At 28.7% G+C, this 10,330-nt stretch overlaps 2 protein-coding genes and 1 long non-coding RNA gene across 3 annotated transcripts; all 3 read left to right on the forward strand.

The window, feature by feature from the left end:
- The first annotated feature begins 242 nt into the window (after positions 1-242).
- On the forward strand, positions 243-707 carry LOC145044282 (uncharacterized). The gene has a single exon (XM_078993161.1). It carries the CDS (start codon positions 332-334, stop codon positions 539-541), a length of 210 nt encoding a protein of 69 aa, XP_078849287.1. The 5' UTR covers positions 243-331; the 3' UTR covers positions 542-707.
- A 2,446-nt stretch (positions 708-3,153) lies between these two features.
- Positions 3,154-3,890, forward strand: LOC145038290 (uncharacterized). Its single transcript, XR_013679291.1, has 3 exons — positions 3,154-3,440; positions 3,575-3,688; positions 3,763-3,890. It is a non-coding gene; the product is annotated as an uncharacterized LOC145038290 (long non-coding RNA).
- Positions 3,891-8,640: 4,750 nt separating this feature from the next.
- On the forward strand, positions 8,641-9,341 carry LOC145044283 (uncharacterized). The gene is made up of 2 exons (XM_078993162.1): positions 8,641-8,664; positions 8,788-9,341. The coding sequence occupies exon 2, from the start codon at positions 8,881-8,883 to the stop codon at positions 9,088-9,090; it is 210 nt and encodes a 69-aa protein (XP_078849288.1). The 5' UTR covers positions 8,641-8,664; positions 8,788-8,880; the 3' UTR covers positions 9,091-9,341.
- Positions 9,342-10,330: the final 989 nt, after the last annotated feature.

Below are 10,330 nucleotides of genomic sequence, written 5' to 3' on the forward strand. Positions count from 1 at the left end.
TTTTAATGAGAAGTTTTAATATAATACCACTTATCAATAGAAGATTATACATATTCATTTATTAGAATAAAATTTTTACGCCGTGTTTTATAAATATCGTGTTTTATAAATATCTTTATATAAAAAAGCAATTGTTAGTGACTCAGCGAGTGATTGCATCCACTAAGCTTTGTTTTTTGTGTTTTTTCCTTCACAACCAAGTTTCCTTCCCACTTATTGCATGTATAAATCTCCTCCATAACTGATAATATGCTCTCAATCTTATCTCGACTATCACTCTATCAACGTATTATTTATAGTTGTGTGTTTGATCGATCAAATCAGATATCAGATGGCAGATTGGGGACCGGTTTTTGTATCGGTTTTGTTGTTTGCATTGTTATCGCCGGGATTGTTGTTTCAGTTGCCGGGACGTGGTCGTTGTGTTGAGTTTTGCTGTTTTCAGACAAGTGGTGTCGCCATACTCGTTCACACCATTCTCTACTTTTCTATCATTTGTCTTTTCACCTTTGCCATCCAAGTTCATCTTTATCTTGGCTAAAGCTCTAAACTCATCGATCGTTTTACCTACTTTTTTTTTTTATGGTAAGTGGACTTGTTTGTTTGTACATTTTTTTTAAGGTTGAGTGGACGTGTAATTGATTACTTTTGAATAATTGTATACTTATAACTTATTTGTATAAAAGAGATGTTTTCATGGCTTCAAATAGATATATATTATGTAATCATAATCTTAGATTGCAACTTCTACAAAAAGAGGAAACAATTCATCTACCAAAATATAAATTATGATATCATTTGGTCATGTTTGCGTTGGAAAAATCGACCAGAAGAACTAAGAAGGAGAATGTAAGGCGATAATAAAACTTGGATATCGAAATGAGTTGGGGTAAGACATTTTTCCCTAATCAATATTTCAATCATATTTTGTTTGGGTATCATGAAATTCACCAATCCAAATGACAACAATGAGTTTAGGCGATGACCGACTCAAGCCGATTTGAGGGTCTTGACAATATAAAAAATAAGAACCTTTTTTGCTATCTATGACGACTTAATAAACGGAGTTTTTTTTTTTTTTTTTTTTTTTTTTTTTTTTTTTTTTTTTAATCTAAAATAATATAAGTAGATACATAAAAATAAGCCCTGGAAATTTGGAGGCTCTGAGCCATTGTCCATGCTATCCTATCTTCTGATACGGCTCTGTTTAAGCAAGAAAATGAAAGTAGAGTCCTCTCGTTGTTATAAAGATCAAAGAAAACAAATGCCTTTTTGTGTCTAGTGTAAATATACAAGTTGTTTCATTTAAATTAATGAGATTTTTTAATATGTTTCATTCAAAAAAAACAAATACCTTTTGTTATAATTAATATTTCTTATATATACCTTTAGAACACATATTAAAAAATCCCTAAATTAATAGACAAACATCATGAATAGAAATAGCTAATATCTGGATATCTACCATGTCAGGACCAAATGCTTTAGGTTGAATTAGTTGCATGTCTCTTTGCTAATTAATCATATGATTCTATAGATTGATTAATGCTATAACCAAACTAATGTCAATCTGTACCTTGTGCCAAACACCATTACGTAGTAGAAATATATTAAAAAAATATGTCATTATTAATTATAAATAATAAAATAATAATTCATATACCAAGTTAATGACATAAAGTATTATAGTTATTTTGAACAATATTATACAAAAAGATTTGCATCCATTTATAAAACCAAATAATCTAAATGACATATATCCATTTATTACGTGTAAATAAAATGAATTATATTAAATTTCATTTTATTGTTATTTTTAATTATTATTATCAATAAAATTATTACATTTTTACAATAAGTTGTTTTATGGATTCTCAGCCCGTTCTAAATGCATATGTGGTATTTCCGGGTTTAAGTTATATTCATAACATCAAATAAGAATTATTTCTTACTAGGCGTAAACTTTACTTGTAATGGTTTCTTCATATTCTGATTTATCGCTTGCTTTTTTAGATGAATCACTTCCCATTATGAGTGTCTTTCGTGGATATGAATGCTTATGACATGGGAAAGGAACCACTTTATTTTAATCTTTCTAGTTTGATGTTAAAATAGTTAATTTGCATTTTAATTTATTTAAAAAGTTGAAGTTTTTCTATAGGAAAATATAATAAGTTTCTTAAGTTCACCATGTCATGTATTTGACATACAAAGAACCAATTTGTTGTTTATTACTAGTGTTAATTAATAAACTAATTTTGGAATCTATAGATAAGATAACTTTACTAGAATCATCCTAAAAAATTGGTTCACTTATGCTTTGTAATTAGGAATTTAGGATATCATAGTGATGTGTGTGGAGGGGAGGAGGGTCCGCCAATATTGCATCATTAGTTATGTGGATGCATTTTTTCACTAGTAACTACTATTAACCAAAAGTGCCATGGAATATCTTCCATGTATAAAAGAATGATGGACGGTGCATTAAATGTTAATATTTTCAAGGTTATTTTCAGGGTCGGTCCTGAAAAATTAAATATTTTAAAAAATATAGGATGAACAAGAAGAAAAAAACCCTTATTTTTATTATAATTTTTTATTTTTAAATAAAAATATATACTAAAAAAAATTAGATCCTGTGCAGTTGCCTACTTTGCCCCTACTCAAAACCCCATGATCATTTTAATAACCAAAATTTGATATCTTCTCTCTACATCAAACTGTTTCAAAGAGCATAAAATATAATCAAAGTATTATGTGTTTGTGAATCATATTAGTCATGTAATGTAATCTGGTTTGGTTCTTTTTCCTGATTCTTCCATAAAATTGTATTTATATAGCCCATAACTAATAGTCAAATTATAGATTTTTGGAAAATGTTTTTTGAATCATAATTTGAGAAATTATCTAAGTTATTTTGTTATTCTGAAACCTGCAGGAATGGAATTGAATTCGAGGCAAACAATTCCAATTTTCTTGAACTCCTGCTTTTGGTTCAACTTTAAAGATGGAAAATGAATCTTAAATGAGAAAACATTCCATCATAGGAGGGAAAATACTTTCCTTCAAGAAAAGGTTGGAATGAATTCCTTACTAACAAGGAAAGTGAATTTACCATTATACCACAAGACCATTCTAAATCAAAACCATGTCTCACGTATAGAATTCAACATCTTTTTCAAAACAGAATTGCAATCGACAAACCTCACTCATCTTCTCCAATTTTTCCGCCAAGCAAGTGAATCTTGTTGTTGATCTTAATTTACTGTGAAAATCGTTCTCTCTCCTAACCACAATCTTACTATCTCTTCATCTTTAATTTATAATATGTTTACTCAATTACTTGTTTTCTGTACAGATAAATGCTTGGATATGTCAATTTTAATTACAAAATCTTGACTTAGTAGAAATTTTTTGTTAACCTTGTTTAATGTAATTAGGTATGTATTTGATGTATGTTTTAATTATTGGCTTCGTTTATGCATATGTTTTTCTTCCTATATTCTGGCATAATATATGTTATAGGGTTTATTTCGATTATGTTTATGTTGGTTTTTCATTTTTCCTCTACAAGTTATGGCAAAAAGAGAAACGTAATGAACAATATGCTTGTCTACTAAAGCTGTTTGAACAAGATGATGAGCTTGAGCTTAAACTTGGTCTTCGTGATTAAGTTACTTCAATCAAGGTAAGCGTGATGAACAATATATACAGGTTTTTTTTAGCTTAATTTACCCAAAAATGACATTTTTGTTTTATCAGAGCACAGGAGTAAAAGGTAGTTGTGCATAGGAAGGCGACTCCTAACATTTGTCTTTGGAACTAGCAATTGTATAAAATTTATAGCATGTGATAATGAGGACACAAACTTGTCATTGAAATTTGTATGATTTTTATCAACATCTTATTAACATGATTTTCGTAATATGTTGACATGACTGTTCAGTAACTAAATTAAAATTTTACTATTTCAATAGTTTATATAAAAATTTGTTTACATATAACTTAGAAAACAAAGAAAAATTAAGCAAAACATATAAAAAAGGCAATTCTGTCATTTTATATGAATTTCAATTTCATTTCCTGTGAACCAAACATAATCTGAAATTAATTTCGATTTCATTTTCTGCCAACCAAACAACACACACACACACATATATATATATATATATATATATATATATATATATATATATATATATATATATATATATATATATATATATATATATATATTCCAATTCCAATTCAAATTTCTTTAGGATCATTTTGCGAACCAAACAACTAACAGTTTTTACTTAATTTCCCTTTTGACCTGCCCATGATTGTATCATCCTTTCTTCATTATGGTTACTTCATAACGAAAAGTAAACCTCGATCAAACTTTAAACTACAAGTTCAATGTATTCCTTGTCTTAATTATATATTATAACTCACTTTCATAAAAGATTTAAGTAATTTATGCGAATGGTCCTAGTGGTTTGGTAATATGAAACAATTTCTCATATATCATTGATTATCATGATTTAGTTCAAAGTTTGGACGAATTATTATCAAAATATAAAAATCAGGTGGCACATTCTCACATTTTTTTCTTGTTTTCGCAAATTATATACATTTTCGCATGATCTCTCTCTCTCTCTCTCTCTCTCTATATATATATATATATATATATATATATATATATATATATATATATATATAATCGGACATCTGTGCTTGGTCACTTGACATACAAAGGCTATTGTACCCTTGTCTATTTATTTTTCATTTATTTTTTCATTGTTTTTAATTTGCTGATTAATTGTTAACTAGGGTTTAGACCATCCGCGCGTTGTTGCGGAAAATCCGGTATGTTAAAAAATGTAGTTTGACACCATATATATCGTTGAGATAATTAAATCATGTAAAGTGGAACACAAAAATATCAAAATAAAATATGGATACAAACAATTGACTTGAAAGTGTATCTTTAAGAAATTAATAAAAAAATGATTATTAAAAAATTATATAAAGGACCAAAATATAACTTTAAAATAGAGTAAGGAATCAAATTATAATGTATAAAATACTAATAATTTAACTTTAAAATTATAATGGGTGAAAACTGTTGAATAAAAATTAATTAAGAAGAAAGAATATAAATATATATAAATTTTAAAACTATAAGGATAAAATTTTTTATATCAAAATTAATTCATAGTACAAAATATAAAAACAAATAAAAATAAAGGGTGAAAAATGTAAAAAGAATCGGTAAGTATGAAAAATTAAAAAATAATTATGCTTACGTGAATCAAGTGAATTGCCTCACATAATATATATATATATATATATATATATATATATATATATATATATATATATATATATATATATATATATATATGGAAAAGTGAATATACCCTTAAGGGTATATAAGTTTAGGTACCTAAACTCACTATACTAAATCGTTTTGTATCATATATATACATTGTAATTGTCCAATATTCTTATAATTCAACTTCTAACTTGATTTACTTCCAAGATTTTTATCAATTTCACATTTATATTCCTCTTATATAATTTTCATTTTCAACTATAATATATATAGCCTAGTAGGTGTTCGGCAAAAAGATGTAATGTAAAAGGAAGATAAACATGAAATTTCAAAATTTTTGAAAGTAAATCAAGTTAAGGGTTGAAGTTTAAAAACATTATAATGAATATATTAAACAAAATGACGTATTAAGTTTATATACCCTTAAGGGTATATTCACTTTTTCCATATATATATATATATATATATATATATATATATATATATATATATATATATATATATATATATATATATAAATTAATTTTTTTTAAAAGATATATCTGGTCCCTGACTTTATGCTTATTCACGCCGTCGGAGCTTCGTCATCCCCATTCGATAATTCAAATAGAAGAAATTTCTTTGATCCTCTATCAACAACACTCCGTCGATGAAGCAGATGGAGAACCAGATGAGATGTTGTAGAGCACTAATACTCCTGCAACCCCCAAACAATTGCCTCGAAGATTTCTCACCCGCCGCCAAACATTGCTGTCAGTGAGTCAAGTTAGGGAAGCGACCAAGCACCTCCGAAAATCATATTAGATACCTTTTGTTTCCTTTAAACTTTTAAAATCCTTCGCTACCCCAAACAATACCCTAATCAAGAAGCCAAAAGACCCCCTTTCAACTGTTAAAACCCAACCAAGAATATAGATAATCTAGAGAAAAAAAAAAAAAAACGAGTTTGAAGTTCATTTTAGAAATCGTTTGAAGATCTTCAGTTCTAGAAATCATTTGCAGATGTTAAAACCAACAAGAGAAATGGAGTAGGCCGCGGAAATGAAGGTAGTTTCTGGCTGGTTCTTCATATGAATGAAAGAAGAGAAAAAGTCATTGGTAACCACTGGATGTGTCAGATTTGCACCTTCACCCTTTCACCTCGATTTGTCGATTTCCGAAAAAACACCCAACAACCATCACAACTGCCTCCCTAGATCCATTGTCGCCACTAGCATTCCGGTTAACCCAAACCAGAAAAGGAAGTTCAAAAAACCTAGACCCATTGAACCTATCTTCTCCACTGCCATGTAATTTTTCTGAAGAACAAGAACATAAACGAAGGTTCAGAAACCCTACCGGTCTCCAGGTTCCGGCTAATTAAGGTAATTTGACCTGCTTCTCTAGTGATACTGAGCGGTCACTGTAGAGCTTCTTGATTTTGGGCTCGGTGAGAATTTGGAACACCAACACCATTTACTGAGGTGTGTGTGTGTGTGTATGAGAGAGAGAGAGAGACGTGATGAAATAACGTCGGTAGTGCTTCACGAGAAGTTGCCAACGGTGCTTCAGCGGAAGAGTCGCCTATGGTAATTTTGTGGAACGGCGATATAAATGGAAGTCGGGAAGTTGGAATGAAACTGAATGGAGTCGGAGGTTTCTTGATGTTAATACGAATTATAATATTTATAATAAGGTTAAAATGGTAATTTAAGTCTGATAAGAACCCAACATTCAACAAAATTATATTACCTCAAACTGGACCATCCATGTAAGTTACTCGATAGATTTTCAATGGATCGTCTTACTCAATAATCACATGGTTAAAATAAACTTAACGGTTCGATCTAATCCGCTCTCATTGCTGAGATATTGGTCCTACTGAGTTTTCATAATTGTCTAAATTATGCAAAAATCCTCAAAACATAACGAGATTAACCAAAAATCTTACTCACAGCCTACTGTTAATAATATTAATTATATTGGAATCTCTATACCTTTGAGTAATTCAAGTTTTTAGAGAATCGAAAAATCGAAACTAAGAAAAACACTACATTACGTATACTATAAAAGCCCAAGTATATACCAAACAATCTATACATATAAATTATGGATTAGATATGGATCTTATTGTTTACATGGAGGGATAAATTAAATTTCCTTTCATTTTATATGTAACTTGCTCTACAATCTAAAAAAACTATATAAATATAAATTTAATAATAAATAGATACATCTCAATTTTTTTTGATGGATTTGCACGATGAAGGTTCACACTTAGATCGACTCACATTTTGGTCTTTGGATGGATTGGAGGGAAACATGCATGCGTGGATCTTACCGGAGTCTCTCCTCTCGTTGGTTTGGAGAGCAGGGGTTTCACAGCTGGGCATGTAGCTTTGGAAGCTGCTGCGTGCAAAATGGTAAAACATGATAATGCATGTATAGAAAAACAACTTGTGTTTGTACCTTTTGCATTCGATATATTTGGTTTTCTCGCACCAGAGATAATGAAACTCCTCAATAGAATCAAACGGATCATGCATTCTAATGTCATATTTCTTAGATCCACAAATGTTGTTTTCAATAGAATTAGTTTTACCATCCAGAAAGTGCTAGCGATACAACTTGTTGCCCGTTTGCCTTCAATCGATATGTATTGAATCTTTATGTTGGATTTAAATAGTATATTGTTTTGTGACTATATATATATATATATATATATATATATATATATATATATATATATATATATATATATATATATATATATATATATATATATATATATAGAGAGAGAGAGAGAGAGATTCAGGTTCATTTGAGACCATTCTAATTTTGTGAGATCGTGAGACCAAATCTAAAAATAATTTTAAAATACAAAATAAATGGAAAAATCCAATTTTTTTTTAACTATTATTTTCGGAACTTGAATTAATTAAAAAATTATAAAAAAATAAAAAAATCCCTTTTTTTTTTGAAAAATACGTGAAATATTCTAAATAGAATATTACACTGACATATTCTAAAAAATAATTTTAAAATGCAAAATAAATGGAAAAATCAAAAAATTCTTTTTTTAAATATTATTTTCGGAACTTGAATTAACTAAAAAAAATTAAAAAAATACATCTCACGGTATCACAAAATTAAGTCGTCTCACATGAACCAATATATATATATATATATATATATATATATATATATATATATATATATATATATATATATATATATATATATATATATATATATGATTTTGTTACCACGGCTATAAAATTAGGCTTAATTTTTTTTTTTTTTTTCCGAGGTATGCAAGTATGGGATGGCGACAAGAAGGATAAAGAGGGCGTCAAATGCATGAGGTAAGATACTGCCACGTCTCTCCTTTTGCTTTAAACACACAATCGTTTATACTTTGCTTCTTCTAAACACTCACGATGTCTATTAATTTAATTCATCATCAACCGTTATATATAAACATATAGATACACCCAAATCGGAAATCTGAAATCGATCGAAGATCACCGTCGTTTTTGTGTTTTGTGATTAAAGAGAGAGTCGTAGTTATTAATTAATCAATGGCGGATTGGGGACCGGTGGTGATTGCGGTGGTGCTGTTTGTGTTGTTATCGCCGGGACTTTTGCTGCAGATACCGGGGAAGAACAGAGTGGTGGAGTTCGGGAATATGCAGACAAGTGGACTCTCGATACTTGTTCATACTATCATCTATTTCGGTCTCGTTACCATTTTCCTTATCGCCATCGGCGTTCACATCTACACCGGTTAATTATCTTTCGCTTTGTGGCTATCCTATCTATCTCCCTGCAAACACACATACATATATGGTTGGTTTCGTTGTTTCTTTGGTTCTTTCGTTTTTTATTTGTTTTTGAATATTTATGTATGAGTTATGTTTGAATTGGTGATTGATCATTTGATTTAATTAAGAGTATGATTGTGCAAGGAGAGGAAGTGTTTGTAGTTTGTAATAATTAATGTAGGTGAAATTGGTAAATGGAATTGAACTACAGTTGCTGATATTATCTTTCAAGTTTTTCCTTATTTTTGGCTTCTCCACGCATTTATGGACTTATGTGGATTTGCGTTGAATCACAAATATGTTTCGTGGTTGTTTCCGTTTTAATTATTTGTAATTAATGGATTACCAAATCTTATAAGCGAATTTATTGTTTGTTAAACAATAAAATAATTTATTTTTTTATTAGATGATTATTGGTTTTTGTCTTTTGAAAAATATGTAGAAAACAAGTTCTTAAAAAAAATTTATAAGGAAATTTGATTTTGACATTACAATTTTGGTCATCTGAACGGTCAATCGGGTTGTCGGATGACATGTCAGTAATAATCACATATCCGTGTTAAATTTGAAAATAATAATAATAATAATAAAACACTCATAACAAACACTTTAGTTTCACTTTTCAATTTTAACACAAAGTTTTTATATTTTTTCCAACATTGTCACTTCATTTTGTTCAAAATTGAATATCATTTTTCGTTTTTATTTTTGTTTAGTTTTGATAGCGTGTCATTCAAATCATAAATGTTATGTATAAATATGTATTAATTATATTATAATCGTACTTTTCATGCACTATTTGGTTAAATGGCGCTAATGTAACATAATGACGGAGTGACACGAAACCATATTTGGGATAATCGAAGAAAATTAATTTGGATTTCATGCAAAATCTAAATTTATAAACGATAGAATACATTGTTTTGTTTGATGTTCTTTAAGAGAAGATTTTTACATAGTAATTTTAAGTGAAGAAGAAATATATTTACATGAACCAAAAATCATAATGATACAACGAACGGTTCGTTAGAAATTAAAAAAACTCCCGAACCATCGTGTTTCCGAGATTACAGTAGATTATCTGGTTGTGCATTCTGCACCTCCAATCTCATATTAAAGTGTAATTATAATATAATTAATACTTATTTATACATAATATTATTGTTTGAATGTAAAAAAAAACCTTGTATTTATACAAAGATTATGC

The sequence above is a fragment of the Lactuca saligna genome, chromosome 4, assembly GCF_052625555.1.
Source record: "Lactuca saligna cultivar CGN05327 chromosome 4, ASM5262555v1, whole genome shotgun sequence".
Lineage (NCBI taxonomy): Eukaryota > Viridiplantae > Streptophyta > Magnoliopsida > Asterales > Asteraceae > Lactuca > Lactuca saligna.